This window comes from Carya illinoinensis, chromosome 16 (genome assembly GCF_018687715.1).
Source record: "Carya illinoinensis cultivar Pawnee chromosome 16, C.illinoinensisPawnee_v1, whole genome shotgun sequence".
Classification (NCBI taxonomy): domain Eukaryota; kingdom Viridiplantae; phylum Streptophyta; class Magnoliopsida; order Fagales; family Juglandaceae; genus Carya; species Carya illinoinensis.
In genome coordinates this window covers 9107207-9124116 of record NC_056767.1, presented here as the reverse complement: position 1 = coordinate 9124116, position 16910 = coordinate 9107207, and the positions used below count along the sequence as shown (strand labels likewise).

The following is a 16910-nucleotide window of genomic DNA, read 5'->3' as shown; positions in this document are numbered from 1 at the left end:
GCTCATCTTCAATGATCATATTATGTAGAATAACACATACTTTCATTATATTTGTTAGTTCCTTAACTTTGAACATTCGGGAAGGTCCATAAATGATTACAAATCATTGTTGAAGTACCCTAAATGCACGCTCAACATCTTTTCTTACAGATTCTTGTGCTTTCACAAAATTTTTATTTTTATTCTCTTGTGGTGATAGAATCGTCTTTACAAAAATTTGTCACTTGGGATAAATACTATCCACAAGATAATACCCCATAGTGTAGTCATTACCATTGATTGTGTAATTGATTAGAAGAGCATGCCTTTTGGAAAGTTTCGTGAAAATAGAAGATCTTTTTAGCACCTTAATGTCATTATGTGAACCGGGCATGCCGAAAAATGCATGTCATATCCAGAGATCATATGAAGTAACTTCTTCTAAAATAATAGTTGGTTCACAAATGTGACTGGATTGCATACATTTCCAGCATGCGGGATAATTTTTCCACTTCAATGCATGCAATCAATGCTTTCCAACATTCCTAGGAAACCCTGTTGTTCACCAACCGCAAGCAATCAAGCAATATCATTGGCATTTGGAGACCGCAAATATTCATATGAAAAAACACTTACTATTGTCTCAGAGAATTTTTTGAGGCTCTCCATTGCAATGCTTTCACCAATATGTATGTATTCATCCATAAAATCTCTAGTAACCCCATATGCTAGCATTTTAAGTGTTAGGGTTATCTTTTGCATAGAAAATAAACTGCGTCTTCTGGCATTATCTCTTCTCTGGACGAAGTACGGCTTGTAAGACTCAACCTCATTTAGAATACGGAGAAATAGGGAACGACTCATTCAAAATCTTCTTCAAAATAGATTTCGAGGGATATATTGCATTTTCTGCAAAATAATCACAAAATAGACACTTGTGCCTTTAAATATGATCACACCAAATAAACTTACAGCATTGGTAATTGGCACGATGTCTTGATGACTGTCCATCGGCCTCATAATTAAGAACAACATCCAACTCATCTTCAGATGATAAGTATGTGAGTAATTTGTGAAAGAAGATACGAGTCATGTGATGAAGGGAGTGTGAGATCAGGGAAGACTGTTGAATTTCAGTTCTTTAAATCAAATAAGACTTGAATTTGTGAGAATATGAACCGCCGTGCGGTGCACCACCCACCCAGATTTCTTCCCCTCTGGTCGGTGATCATCCCCACCAAATTTCACCTCCATTCGAGTCACCGTTAACCACAACGAGCTCCTCCAAGCCACGAAGTCTTTTCCCTCCAGCGCCGCCGTCGTTCCACCTCCGACCACCATCTCTTCACATCTTCATCACTTATCTCTTGCCGTCCTAAACCACCCATTTCCGGTTCCGATCCATCGCCGGAGCAGCCCTCACGACCACACTTTCTGTTTTGGGCTTTTTGACCTTCCACCGCTATTTTCACTGCCACCTACGGCTATCCCTCACTTCCACTAGTTTCATAAACACTTCTAAGATATTCCCTATCAATCTCAAGTTTTGGATCGTCCCCATTCAAAAGTGGGTATTTTACAACCCACGGCCACAATACTTTTGCACTACTACGTTGCTTTTCTTTTGTCTTTTTGCAGCTTGTTGATCCTCCGAAAATTATTATATAGCACTGTAAGTATTTTCCAAACTTTCTTTTTAATTTAAATATTTTTTTGCTTTAACAATAAATTATGATTGGTTGGTAGTGTCGGACTGAGTCCAAGGAGTCGGGGGTCGGATGGATTTGAGAATGGAATTAATTATGTTTGGTTGATGTTGAGATTTATTGGATATTTTGTGTATTAATATTTGCATTGCATAGTGCATGCATATTCATATTTAAAAAGAAAAAATGGGTTTTCGTGTAATTGCATTGTACATGTGTTGGAACTTGAAAACTGGGCTTTCAAGCGAGAAATGATTTTTGGTATATGAGACCGATTGGATTGACTGGTTTGAGTCAGAGGCACGTGTAGGGATGGTGGTGAGCAGGGATGATGGTAGAGTCCCGCCTACAATTCCCGCCTACGGTGCACACGGCGTAGGGATGGTGGTAAGCAAGTATGGTGGTAGAGTCCCGCCTGTAATTCCTGTCTACGGTGCACGCATAGGGATGGTGGTAGAGTCCCGCCTACAGTGCTCTGATGGTTTGGTTAATAGGTCATTTTTTGAAAAGATAGCGAGATTGGTTTTTGGACCATTATCTGGGATAATGACGAGGTTATGTTTAAAAGAAATGTTTTGGGTCAAAATGAGATTTTTAACGTGCGTGCAAAATGTAGATTTTTGGGACATATCCATATGGCATCATGTTCATGCATATTGTTGTGGCATGAATATATTTTTATTTTGAGGTTTGTTTGGTTTATTACTTACCTGCAGTACCATTTTGATACCGTAGATTTTGATACAGAGTTTGAGGAGGAGGAGGCTGAGCCCGAAAAGGCGGTTTCACCAGAGTATTGACTTGGAGTTGTTTTTAGTTTGGAAAATTATTCTACTTGCTTTTATGTTATATAAATTTAGATTTGAAACAATCTTAAACTTGTAATATTTTGGTACACTTGTGTTTTAAGCGAATTTGTATTTAAATAAAATTCTGATACTTAGTTAAAAGACTTTATTATCTGTTGCGTTAATTTTATTATACATGTGATGTTTATACACACACTTGACACTTTGCGATGGGATTTGTGATCCATGTTGTCATCATCCCGACGCCTCGATTTTCACGTGTTCTTACGTGGGAGTTTGGGGGTCACATGATGTACTATGATGCAGTGTAAGAGCACTAGTAGTGGGCTCAACAAAGTTAAATTTTAGCTAAAAAATAAAGTGGTACAATAGGCTCAATAAATATATAGTGAATTTAATTTTTGGCTATATGGCTAGTTAAATTTATTGAATAAAAGAGACTAGCCAAAATTTAAAGTCAATATTTTAATAGAACAGTAAAAGATTTATTGAGTCGATTATTTGGTGTTACAAAAGTGGCTATCTAAAATTTATAAAAATAAATTTTTTACCAGAATTTTAATTAAAATTTGTTGAGGCTACTACTAATGTTCTAAGACTTACTACAAGGGAGTACAATGTGTTAAAATATTATTAGTTACGGTTAAACAGGAATTTACCTTCCAAAGAGGAACGCATTTGTAATATAATAATGAGAAACGCTTCTGAATGGTCAATCTGTTATTGGTAAAATAACAGCCCTTTAATGATAATTAGACACGTCGGCATGTAGTTTAAATATACCTTACAGAAGAATACACCAGATCAAAACCCATAACCAATGAATTTCCCCTCCCCTGCCAATGTACCCCTCCCCCTCGCCCTCCCCTGCCAAACTCCTTCTCTTTCTTTATTTTCTCAAAATCAGATAACAAATGTAAAAACACTTACAGATAGAACAACCGAATGTATGGATCATGATTAAAGCTCCAAATGAAAGAATCACTCAGTTTTCCACAAATTTTTCTCACCCAACTACCATTATCCCAGCTAAGAAAGAACCCAATATTCTTTACCAACCAATAGACTGCTCGACCAACATCTCTGGGTTGAAACCCATGCTAAGAAGCAAATATGGATGAGGATCTGACGTAGAAGAAGAAGATGGAAAACAATATTGGGCTCTTGTAGGACGAGCTGATCGATGAGATGAAAATAGAGGAGCTTGATCAGTATTTGGTAACCATGAAAGAGATGAGAGTAAAGGCAACATATTAGTACTTGGGGATGCGAAACTGTGATGGAAGGTTGTTGATCAGGTGTAGACAAATGCATAATATGTAAAATTGAAAACTTACGTGGATAGCTGCTATTAGAGGATTGTTTATTGAATAAAAACAGCCAGACCGACTCGAAGGTTTTCTCTATAATAATAACTAATTAAAAAAATTAATTATTTAGACATCAACAATAGGATAGCGTTAGAGCCACCATTAGGTTAAAAAAATAAATAAATAAATTATTTTTTAATATTTTAAAAAATATATAAATATTTATAATAATATTAAATAATTTTTTTAATTATTAAAAATAATAGAGAGAGACAACGGTGGTCCCAGCGGAAATCTCCTCCAAAGCAGTTTCCATCCACAATATTCAGCATTTGTCTTTCCGATGTAACGCTGATTAGATAGCCTCAACTATAGTCAACTCCGCAGTCCGACCGCCACCAAGTTACAGCCTTTTCCCACCCGACACGTCAGATATTATCTTGCGTATTTGTCAAGTTTTACACATTATCCTATGTTTTTGTCAAGTTTGATTGGTCGGACTTTCGTCGGTTTTTAATGCAAGCACAAAAATGTCTTCATCTTGTTTTTGGCTCGTGTGACTGGCTGTCAAACTTAAGAGAAATACTTTTTACAGTCAGTAGATATAGTTGGTGTGCAGTCGACTGTTAAAAAAAATTAATATGAGACTTACATGAAAAAAAAAATTATTTTTATAATTTTTTATAATTCATGTAGGTCTTCTTAAATATAAAAAAAAATTTTTATAATTTTTTTTATTTATTTCATATAACCGACTGTATCTTACGAGTGTATGTGGAAAAGCTTCAAACTTAATGGCAAAGCAAAAGATTATCTCCTCTGTGTCCCTACACAGTACACATGCTCTGCATGTATTATGACAGCCTTCAACGAGAAGGAAATGACTTAAATAACATTAATCACCCCCTTTCACCCCCTTTCACGTCCCATCAGCTTCTCATAAAAGTCATCGTCTCCAAGCATCCTGTCCGAGAAAAAATGGCATCCTTGATCGACGTCGGGCTCAGAAAGTAATTACCACGGTCCTCGTGGTGTGAAATTTCAATCTTACTTTTTAGCTCAAGTCCCCCGGGCCCCAGGTTGATATTTGTTAAATGGACGGTGAGGAGAGGTGGGTTTAATTAGTAGCTTTGATGATATTGCAACCATATATAGATGGATAACATTGGAGTTGAACTCCCATCATTCTAATAGATTTCCAGCTATTCGGGGCACTTGTACGTAGGATTTCTCCTCTTCCCCTTCCCCCTCCCGACAACGTTAATTTCCTTGCTTTGCTCAGAGTTTGGTTGCTCTGTTTCTTCTCAAGTTTTACACTTGAGGCTAGATTTTGAGTTCTTTGGTGATTTTTTAATTGCTTCAATTGAATTTGAATAGCTTGGTGTTTATTTTTTTCTCTAGTGTTGGAAGCTAATATTTTTTCTTCATACAAATGTTTCGATTATGGGAGACACGGAAGATCAGGATCAGGAATATCGGAGTCATTTTTTATGTTATTTCTTTAATTTCTATACCCGCAGAAGATCAGGACAGTAAAATAGTACTAGATTGCCCACGTCAGTATTAAATTGTTCTATATATACATATATATCATCATGTTTTCTACGAACAATTGGTCTTCATCCTGATCTAATTAATTTTCTGGGCTAGCTTGATAGCGCGCAGGTACTGCATCTTTCTCCAGTGTTCTATTTAATTCTCTCGCCTTCATATATGTACGTAGAACACGTATGCAGCATGCTGATCTTCCCCATGTTTTCCTTGAAGCCCTTTATTTTTGTTTTTTCTTTTGTTTTAATTTGTATCTTTTTTTTAGACGTGAACTTAATCAGGGTTTTTGACTAATTTTCTTGGGGGCGGGGGCGGGTACTTCGTTTATTGCAGTGGTGGAGCTTGCCTGTACGTACGCTATGGGGAAGGTTCAGAAAAACCCGATGAGGTCCGATACAGAAGCATTCCCATTTGGTCTACGGCGACTTACAATTAGTTTCACTGAGTATTTCATTGTGGCTTCGTTCATCGAACTTCTCCTTTTTCCTTTTCTGAGAAAAACAATTCTAAGGGAGACTGATGAATACTTACTTCCACGGCAGTCTTTAATCAACCAATCCGAAAAAATCCGGTAAATATTACTAAATCATTTTGTTTCCATTGTTACTTAATATATATATTTATACAAAAATTATAGAATACATATTTTAATTAAAATGTGCATAAAATCATATATGTTGATCAAGAGTGAAGAACAATATGAATTTGCATGTGTGCCCTTAATACCTTATGGATTTCTTACAACATTAATCAAAAAGGGAGGAAGTAATTAGGAACAATGGGTTTCAGTACCTTCTGAGAATCTTGTACCGCTAATAAAGCCAGTGGGAATCAGTAACTTCCCAAACTTTTACTTTGCAGGCTTGCCTACACTCTGCTCATGCTTACTATTTTAATGACCGCGTCTATCGTATGGGATTCATTGGAATGGTTCAATAAGCGGTAAATATTACTCTCGCTCTTATAATGATGTTTCTATATCTGCTAGTTGTATTATGAAAATGTTATCTGTCTCCTTGATTGCATTTTTTAACTGGATGGTGCTATTGCTACGGCTGGTGGCTTCCGCTAGATTATTATTTTTTTAATACTTTTAATTATTTTAAAAAAATATAAAAAATTTATAAATAAAAAAACAAAACAAAAAAGCTAATAATGACCCAGCGGGAGTCACCAGTGGTGGCCAAAGCGCATTTCCCATGAAAGGTATATAGAAAAAGTGCGCAGAAGACTTACATATTTTATTCTCATCTGTATTGACGTGACTACACATTAATCAAGTGGGAGAAGATGTAAGTTTAATTATTTACTATATTTAAAAAAAAATTCTACTTAATATTTCTTACACTACTTAATAACATATAATTTATTATTTTTATTATTTTATTTAAATATATATATTTACACATAAATATGTGTATTTAAATAGAATATTAAAAATAACAAATTATATATTAATATATAGTGTGGAGATAATAAGTAACATTTCTCATTCAATTAATGAGATAAATTGTAGAATCAGAGTTAGAATTCAAAATCTCTAAACTTAGAAACTATATTCTGATAATCACATAAAATCACAACTTATTTAAAAAATTTAAACTTACCAACAAAAAGATAAATTTAATTATTTATTATATATCAAGTAGATTTGTAACATATACACCATCTAAATTGGCTTACATTAATAGAGATGATATTTTCCTTACAAACGTGTGTTAATAAAGTAAGGAATTAGGCAGATAAAACCGATGGCTACCGCGCGGTCACTTTTTAACTGCGAATAAAGGAGAATATAGTGGGTATCGGCAACATGTAGAAATTTATTTTTATTTGGATACTGAGTTAAGAAGAGATGAGATTAAATATTTTATTAAAAATTGAATGAAATATTATTATAATATAATTTTATAATATTAATTTTATTTTAAAATTTTAAAAAATTGAGTTATTTATTATATTTTATTTAAAAATTTAAAAAAATTATAATAATTATGAGAGATTAGATAATTTCGTTTACAGGTATTTTAGCTGGCTTACATTAGCAGTTGTGTATAGTCTCCTTCCTGAGCAGCGGAAGGACATGATCATGAGAGGGGATTTGTGGATGTTCATGATAGGCTTTTCCTTCAGTCTTCCGACACTTATCGGCATCCACAGTATTGTTTATTATATCCATCGATACCTTTCCAAGAGTAGTGAGAGTCCAAAGTCTGTGAACATGCAGAACATTCTCGGGCATTCTGCAGTTGAGTCCTTTTGTATCCCTTCCCTTTCTAGTTTTATTCTTTTCCCGCTCGCTACAATGTAAATTCTGAATGATTTTTCATGTTTTGAAGGACTTCGGCTTGCTGTTCGTTATAGAGGTAGGGCTACAAACCCCCCTTTGATAATTTTGGAATTAATATTGTTACATTACAACCCCCCCTTGATAAGGCGGATTAATGGTAGTACAAGTTTGAAATACAAGCACTACAAGAGAATCATTTTGTTTCTAAATTTTCGTCCTAAAGAGTATTAGAGACAAAAAATTTATATCTATTTATATCTCATTTTCCTGCCATATACATAATTTTTTTTCTTATCTTAACAGGAACGTCGTATAAATCAACGGATACAAACAATTTACATCGGTATCCCGTCATTCGTCGGACATTTATGCTTTCTTATCATTGCGTTATATTCTATCATCATGGAAATATCATTGTGAGTACAAATGTGCAAAGCATGTTCTATAGTTGTTATATATATGTGACGAGAATTAGAATGTAATTAAAGCCGTATTTCCCGATGATCATCCACTAAGCTCTTCAGTTTTCCAGGTACTGGGGCAGATCATATTCGAAGCCCGATTTTAAAAACATGGTTCGCTGGTATTCTGGGTACGTATATATATGCCATCATTTCTTATATGTTTGCGCCCATGCAACAATTCTTTTCTGTCACTCAGTGGCCTTTGTTCGGGTTGTGGCTAAGTATTGCGCGCATGCAGAATATCAACTGACCTATACAAAACTATATATGACCTCATGGTGTCAGTAAATATCTTCCAAGGTCGCTTTGACTTGCGCATTTTGCAGGTACAAGGACTTGTTTCCATTCGAATTTACTCTGACGTGAAATAATTATTTGTTCTAGATTATAAAATAATTCTAGCCATCTTTTATATATATTTTGTATATTAATGTATGCATGCATGAGTGTGTGCGTGTATATATAAAACTACAATCTAATATTAGTCCACATTAATGGATCCCTAGTAATATCAATATTAGTAATTAACATTTCAGATTTCCTTCTTATCCTTGAGTACGTCCTCCCTATATTCTTGTTTAATTCTTTGAGTTTCTATTTTTGCCAACAGAAATGGTACTATCTCACGGAAAATTTAAATAGTGAATTGAGTTGAAATGAGATGAAATGAAAGTTGAAAATTGAATAAAATATTCTTATAATATAATTTTTTAATATTATTCTTATTTTAGAATTTGAAAAAATTGAATTGTTTATTATATTTTATTTGAAAGTTTGAGAAAATTATAATCATAATTAAATAAGATGAGATGAGTTGAGAGTGCTTTTAAATCCAAACAAGACCTTAGATCTCGAGTTTGTACATAAATATTGTCACTCAAAGCTCATTGAAGATTGGGTGATTAGACCCAATTTTTATTGTCTGATCATATGACACCATATGATTTTCGGTTAAGTCGTGTGTTCTTGAAAAAGAAACTGTTAGATCTAATCAAAATTTCCACATTGGAATAATTATATCTCCGGCTTAATCTCTGCAGTTGTTGACTTGTTTCACGAGTGTACTACGAAAGATAATGTAGAACCATACTCAAATACTCACAACCTAGACACTCTTTCAAGAGAGAACGAATTTTGAGAGAGTAATAGTGTTACTCTAGCCTCTGCCCTTGGAAGAGGTACTAAAAGTCTAAAACCCCTTTTATAAAAATATTTAGGTAACACACAGCTGGCCTTTATGGCCAGCCTTCATTGCGGTTATCCCAGGCGTAATGCTTGGTCATTGCCCTGGGTAATTCTTTGCTTGAGGGGCTTGCCCACTAAGCGCGCTCCTCCACTCTTTGTTACATAAACAAAACTGTTTAGCAGATATTTGCTGGCTTTATGTATATTATAGCCAGTTTTATTTAAATGGGAGTAGTGGAAATATCGTGTTTGGATTATATCAACCTGATTTACAATCTTATAAGATTAGTACTCCTATTGGACTGCATGACTATCTAATACTACTTTATGCAGTGTGTGGAAAAAATTAACATACAATAAAATGGAGCATAACTTGTTTCTTTAAACCTTTGTGTAAGCATCAGCACTACTCTCTCCCAAATATATTCAGGCAGCTATGAATCAAGCCCAAAATGGAGCTGATCAAGAGAATTTGTTGCATGATTTTAGTGGAAATGAAGAGTTGTGGGTTGACTTCATGGCTGATACTGGTGATGGTGGGAGTTCAACATATACTGTGGCACGGCTACTTGCTGAGCCTCACATTTGTTTTACTAGCCGCATCTTAAAACGCGGAGACTTGCTACTCATTGGAGGGGATCTTGCGTAAGTAGATGATATTTCTAGATCATAAGGTCTTCAAAACCTGCAGAATCCATGTTTTAGGTTGAGACACTAGCTTCTTCGGTATTTAAAATTTAAATAAAAAAAAAATCAAACATTAAGCCATGCATTCGCTTAATTTGTTCTTTTACTAATTGTGGTAGGAATTATTTGCCATGCAAGTCAAACACTTCCTAGGATTTTCTGTCCTTAATTTACCACTTCTAAAAGATGGTAACAACCAACATATATTAGGTCAGTATTTATCAAATTTTATCGTATATCATAACGTGACAAATGCTCAAACAGTAAAATCCTCAAAATTCAATTTTGTAACATTAATGGTTGATATCTAAAACAAAAAAATTACATGCATGGTAGAATAAGTACCTCCTCAAACAACCTAATTTAGCTTTGCAAGCTTTAATCACTAGAAGAGTTTTATGTTGGCCAAGGTTTGGAGTTTTGTTTTGGCGTATTTGAGATTAATCATCCAGTTCAAAATTTCTTTTGCAATGAATTCTTTTAGTCAAATAGGCTGCAATATATTTTGCTGGTTTTATTTGAATTTTTCTTGTATTACAGGTATCCTAATCCGTCAAAGTGTACATATGACCAGCGCCTCCTTCGTCCTTTCGAGTATGCTCTTGAGCCTCCTGTCAATTATGAGGAGGATCACCGTGATGGACCTCAATGTTTTGTTATTCCCGGAAATCATGGTTGGTTTCAGATGTATCTTGATTAGACTCTTTTGAGTTTGGATCTTTTCACCCACAAAAAAGAGGGTTTCTTTCTTTCCATATATACAATCTAAGTGTAATTTTTGTTATTCGAGGAGGGTGTTTTTTAACCTCAAGCTATGTTGTCATTCTTTGGTAATATTTTCTTAATTTTGGAGTAACAGATTGGATTGATGGTCTTCGTACCTTTACAAAGTATATATGCGAGAAGAGGTGGTTGGGCGGGTGGTTTATGCCTCAGAAGATGACTTATTTTGCTTTGAAACTTCCTCAAAGATGGTGGATATTTGGTTTTGATCTTGCACTAGATGGCGATATCGATACCTACCAATTCCAATTCTTTTCAAAAATCGCAAGGGAAATGGTATTTTTTTGTTTCTTTCTCTTTGTTTGGGAATTATTTTAATTTCTCAGCTGCCTAAGTATATACTTAGTAGTGCACTGCATGCATGCATTTCTTACATAGAGTCCAAAGTTATAGCTTCAATGGTTCTTAATTTCTTTTGGCCTACAATTAGAGTGCCTACAAGTGGGCAGTCACCGGCCATGTATTTTTTTTTAATAAATTTGCAGGTATATTTCTTGTGGATAAGGGTGTTTTATTTATTAATATCAGGTTAACCTGTAATATTTTAATTGAAATGTATGACACTTATTCGCACATCATTTTATTTTAATAACTTCCTTGTTAAAAGGTGGCACGACTCAAGTCTTATATTATTACTGGTTGAGATTGCTAGGCTCTAATATCATTTGTAATGCTTAGGCCACATCTAGGTCAAATTCCAAAATGACTAGTCAATAGTTTAATTGAAACCCTATTGAAATAATTATAAGAAGCAATAACTTCTCCCTCCCAAACAATTTGGGAATTACCTACACTTATCAATCAGTGTAAAATATCACACTGTCTATCCCTTAAATCTACCCCTTGGGTGAGAATCCCCATCACGAAACACCATGGGAGGTTAGAAGTCCTACCACGAGGCGGCCGAGAAGGCCCCCGCTTGGGAAGAGGGGGGTGGTGTGACCCCCCAAATGTACAAAGAGATAGAAAGAGGTTGATTTAATTATTTGTATTATATTCTTAACACTCTCTCTTCACGTGTGGGGTGTGGGTCAAACTCTAATTCAATGAGTGTGCCAATACATAGAATATTTAATCAAATAGGATAAAGTGTAGAGTCAGAGTTCGAACTCATGAAAAATCACTTCTCCCGAAAGTTTGAACTAATGGAAAGAAGTAGATTTAATTATTTGTATTGTGTTCTTAACACTCTTGAATCTTCTGCTAGCTGATTGAATATTTTCATTGTTAAACCATGTGTAATTAAGATCGAAAACAATGATTGTGTGATCGTTATGACGCACCAACCAGACTGGCTTGTTGATTGGTATGAAGGTGGAATTGATGTCGACAGAGAGAAACTCTCAAATCTTATCTGCAAAACTTTGAAAGAAAGGTGTAAGCTTCGAATTGCTGGTGACATACATCACTATATGCGCCACTCAATGGTTGAATCGAATGATTCAGTTTATGCACAACATCTACTTGTAAATGGTTGTGGCGGAGCATTTGCCCATCCCACCCATGTATTTGGTGGTTTTAAAGAATCTCATGGGGTTTTCTATGAGTGCGGAGCTAGTTATCCAGACAAACAAACGTCGTGGAAGGTAATTTCTCTTACCTCTATGGATCCCTTGTCAATACCAATCTCAAGTTCATAAACATTTTATCTTTTGTTTCTTGGTCATAACTTTCCTTTTCATTGACGTCAGCTTGGATTTAAAAATATTGGGAAATTTAAAAGGGAGAATTGGAAGTTTGATTATGTTGCTGGCATTATCTACTATATGTTGGCCTTTTCTATGTTCCCACAGGTAAAGAACTTGTAAATAAAACTTGCCCTAAATTAATTAGGACATCTTTCTTCTCTCTGATCTCTCTCGATTTATTAAAAGTGCTTATCCATATGACTGATCTCTTCTCTTTTGGGGCCTAGTGTGAGCTTAATCACATCTTTGAAGTAGACTCCAAGTTGGGTTTCTTAAGGACTTGTTTCCGTACGTTGTGGAATGCTTTTATAGACATGCTGGAACACTCTTACGTTTCTCTAGGAGCCGTTATGCTGCTGCTACTTGTGGCATATAAATTTGCACCCTCCAAAGTTTCAAGGACGAAAAGGTTAGCGACGGCAATTCTTCACGTTTCTGCACACCTAGTTGCAGCTCTAATTCTCATGTTGGCGTTGGAACTGGGCCTTGAGTTGTTTATCCGCCATAAACTATCAGCAACTACTTCGGGTAGGTTTCCCCAACTGTTATATATACATATATATGACCGTCTATATAAATGAAACCAGAAAAACGTCAGTAAATTAATTTTCAAAGTCGAACTGTATTATAATCGACGTACGTCCAAGCAGCTCTACGATCAATGAACCAGATAAAATGTTTGTTATATAGAATTTTTGTACAAATATTCTTGTGCATTTGTTTTGAAATAACCCGTTATGGCATGAGTTGGTTAAAATATAAGTCACTTTAATTTTTTCAAAACAAGACTTTAATTTAATTTAATTTTTTTTTACCTTAAACAGTAATTCATATTTTTATAATACGAATTATAGATTTTGTATGTAAAAAATATTTAAATTATTAATTAAAGAAAAAGGGAAAGAAGCAATTGGCAGCTCGTACTGGCGTTTGCCACATAAAGTGCATGCCCGGCCGGAGTGGTCTTTTTTTATAAAATTAGTATTTTTAAACGTAAAAATCATTTTTCCTACTAAAATTTTATTTTTCAATTCTTTGAAAAGATTAATTAATTTTTTAATAAATTAAAAGTTTCTACATACGTAGTAATCTATTAATCTGTGAAACTACTGCTGCATGTGTTTTTGGTTCATGTGATAAGGTTTCATCAATGAGTTTTGTTACGTTCAAGCGAATTTGCATACCAATCTGCATACTACTATTGCTGTTTTCATATTCAAAATGTAAATTGGTATCATTTTCATTAAAGTCTGACTTTCTGACTAATCATATTGGATGAGTGAGCGTATTGATGCGTAGAATCGCTTGTAACCATATTTTTCCTTCATCATTTCATACATAAAAATATATTATTAAAAAACCATGAGTTTTTCAAAATCATAGGCATGCACTAGTTCCCTAATCTCAGCTGTTTGAGAAAGGGAGAATGAATATTTTTACTCCTTCAACAAATTTTGTTTTTCTTAACCAGGTTATGAACACTCTTTACATGATCACCAGCAATATGTCGAATCCCCTGAAATTTGTCATTTTCCTCCTCCAAATGGCACAAGAGCAGCGATAGAAATGTTGTGGTTTCGCCATCTTTATCATGGGTGTGCCGAGATCATCATCAATCTCATGTCTCCAATATTTGATGTGCCAAAGGTAAGAGAAGTTCTCCTCCCTGTTTAAGAAATCGACAGATGCTTCCTCTTTTTCATTACTAAGACACATTCATTTGGACTAATATACGATATCAGTTCATGGCTGTCACGCGGAACAATATTTGCAAGAATGGGATGGCGTCTCTCTCTCGATCGGAGACCGTTTCTTATAATGTTTGTGTCTTCGTTTATTTCTGGCCCTTGACGACCTTTGTAATTTCCTATGTGATTGGATTCTAGCTATGCATCTGCGTCAGCATGTTTAACTTGCACTACGACGAAGCCTTCTCCGCTTTTAGGATATCTGATTACAAGGGCTTCACAAGATTTCACATCAAAGCTGACGGTGATCTTGAAGTTTTCACCCTTGCAGTTGACAAGGTATTGATTCCCTTTAATTTGCATTTCAAAATCTATCTAGTGTTTTTCGTATGAAAAACTAATTTGTTATTAATTGAATTCCTATAAAAAGTACCCTCGGATAAAAACCTACCATGGAAAAATTTATAATAAAAATTAGAATCTCATGAAACAAAATGTTGTTTCTTGATAAATAACAAATTGAAAGGTAATTAAGAAAACAAATTGTATTTCTGTATATGATCAAGTTGTGCAATAGAATGCCCTATTTATAATTGAATAAGTCTAGAGAAAGAATGAAAATACAATAAATAATATAAGTCAAAATACAGCTAATTGATTTACATTATTTATAATAAGCTAAATATGATAGAGAATATGCTAGAATATCATGAATATATTGTATCATAAGTATGGTAATATTTAACACTCCCTCAAGCTTATAATAGTGGTGACAATGTCATCTTGAGTTTGAAAATAAGACCATGTTGCCGACCAGGTCGATAGGACTCGGTGAAAATGCCAGCCAAATGATCTTCTAATGAGGGTGGAACATAGAAGGAATGTGCCTTGCTGAAGATGATATCAAATGAAATGACAATCAATCTCAATATACTTGATGTGCTTATGGAAAATATTATTATGAGCAATATGAATAGCATTGCGATTATCATAGTAAATGGGAGTACAAGCAATCTAAAGAGCACCTATGTCTATATATCAAAAGCCAATATAACCACAAAAGTTTAGAAATGACATTAGCAAGTGCATGATATTATGCTTCGGTGCTAGAATGGGCTATAATAGATTTTTTCTTACTATGCCACGAAACTAAGGAAGTCCCACGTTGAAAGTAGTAACTAGTGGTGGAGCGTGGATCAATTAGATCACTAGTCCAATCTGCATTAGAAATGCTTTAGAACACGAGAGAATTATCTTACAATGAACATTATCTCAATCTTCCAAACAGTTTGGAAATACTTTAGCAGTTTCATTCAATACCTTTTTTTGATTTGGGAAGTTTCTCAAAAACATAGCACCATAATTTTGCCCTTTTAAGAACACGCACATAGTAGAAGCCCACATGTTATAACTGTAACCATGTAAAATAATCTCAATAGATGACTAACATCATTTTGGAGAGAATGAGATACAACTAGGCTTTTTTTGGGCCAACAAGTCAATGGGACAAACAATCAACGGATGACGTGGCAGACATAGTGGTAGGCCAGTTTGTGGACTTGAGAGAATAGAAATATGATACCTGGGCTGGGTAGGGTATAGAATCTGAATGGCAAAGTGAAAAAAATAGAGGATGAGTCGCATGTGACACGTGACGCAAGTGGACGACAAGAAATCAAGAAGAACATAGGGAATCGATCTAGGGTGGTTGTTTGTGCAAATTCAATAACTTTATAAGCTCTATAGTGCGGCGTGAGAGCAAACCAATGTCCACTTGTAGAAAATTATTTGCCAAGGGTCTATGCACCTTGGGATTAATCAGGAGTTTGTTCCCAAACACTTGGTGCTAATAAAAAAATAACAAAATGAAATGTAATTGAGAGATAATAACTTGTATTTATTTAAATTGCCCTGTAGCTTTGATTTAGTATTGTGTTTTGTAAATGGAGTAATTATTTAGTAGTTCCAGGGTACGGAGATGTAGTTCATAGGATGCCATGTCATTAAAAATGGTGTGTTGTGATACGTTGATGGTGCTATGTCATCCGCACTCCAAAACTATTTACTAATTTTCCCTATGAATGAAATTTCCACCTACCCGTTTCACTTCCCGGACCATAATTTTTCCCACATGCATCACCTTCTATTTTACCAGGGGTTGGAGAATAGTTGTAATGCTTCTAACTGTTGGACATTAAGTAACTGTATGAGAATTCTTGGAAAGATTGAACTGGCCTTCGATTCTTTTCTTTGTAATCGCCAACCCATGTTGATCATGCAGGTGCCACAGGAATGGACGGAGGATCCTGATTGGCAGCAGGAGAAGAAGATTGACCCAGAGCGGTCGAGCCATAAAAGATGGTTTCCCAGCAAATGGATGGCAGATTATCCGTTCGAGGACCCGTTGGAAAGTGTGAAGATTATTGACCAGTTCGTCATTGGAAGAGAGAATAGGTCAGCCTAGTACCAGCAAAATAGAAGAACCAACCTCGTAATTACGGTACAACTACTTGTTCTATAAACAATGTCAAGTCGATCAGCTCAATACTTATACAGAGCTTTCATGCAAACCCAGCCACACAACTTAATTGCACTTTTATTTCACGTTTGGTCGTTGTTATCTTAGAGTTATCTTGTTTTACATGTTGTCAACTAGGAGTTATCTTAATTGCACTCTTCATGTTATAAAGAGCTTCAATCTCAAGTGACATATTTTGTATTGGTATGGCTCCAGCTTCCACCTTTGTTTCTGAATTGGTGAGATGCCAAT

General features: G+C 34.9%; 3 protein-coding genes across 6 annotated transcripts in view; 1 reads left to right on the top strand and 2 right to left on the bottom strand.

Moving 5' to 3' along the window:
- LOC122299303 overlaps positions 1-16910 on the bottom strand; it is a 42329-nt gene that overhangs the window by 11671 nt on the left and 13748 nt on the right. The window lies entirely within an intron of this gene.
- The window catches only part of LOC122299309 (probable inactive heme oxygenase 2, chloroplastic), a 44265-nt gene that overhangs the window by 23403 nt on the left and 3952 nt on the right, over positions 1-16910 (bottom strand). The window contains exon 5 of one of the 2 annotated variants that reach the window (XM_043109497.1): positions 14712-15031. The exons of the other annotated variant lie outside the window; for it this stretch is intronic. The gene's annotated coding sequence lies outside the window, so the exon portion shown is untranslated. Of the gene's footprint in view, positions 1-14711; positions 15032-16910 lie in introns of those variants that run through there. 2 annotated transcript variants of the gene reach the window in all.
- On the top strand, positions 4946-16859 carry LOC122299306. 2 transcript variants are annotated; one of them, XM_043109482.1, is made up of 16 exons: positions 4948-5926; positions 6217-6297; positions 7378-7603; positions 7695-7721; positions 7949-8061; positions 8178-8237; positions 8348-8435; positions 9725-9939; positions 10522-10655; positions 10841-11040; positions 12012-12350; positions 12456-12557; positions 12680-12980; positions 13924-14099; positions 14339-14479; positions 16422-16859. In XM_043109482.1, exons 1-16 carry the CDS (start codon positions 5715-5717, stop codon positions 16602-16604), a joined length of 2598 nt encoding a protein of 865 aa, XP_042965416.1. In that variant the 5' UTR covers positions 4948-5714; the 3' UTR covers positions 16605-16859. The 2 variants fall into 2 exon arrangements, with proteins under 2 accessions (XP_042965417.1, XP_042965416.1); XM_043109483.1 differs by lacking the exon at positions 16422-16859 and having other exon boundaries at positions 4946-5926; positions 14195-14479.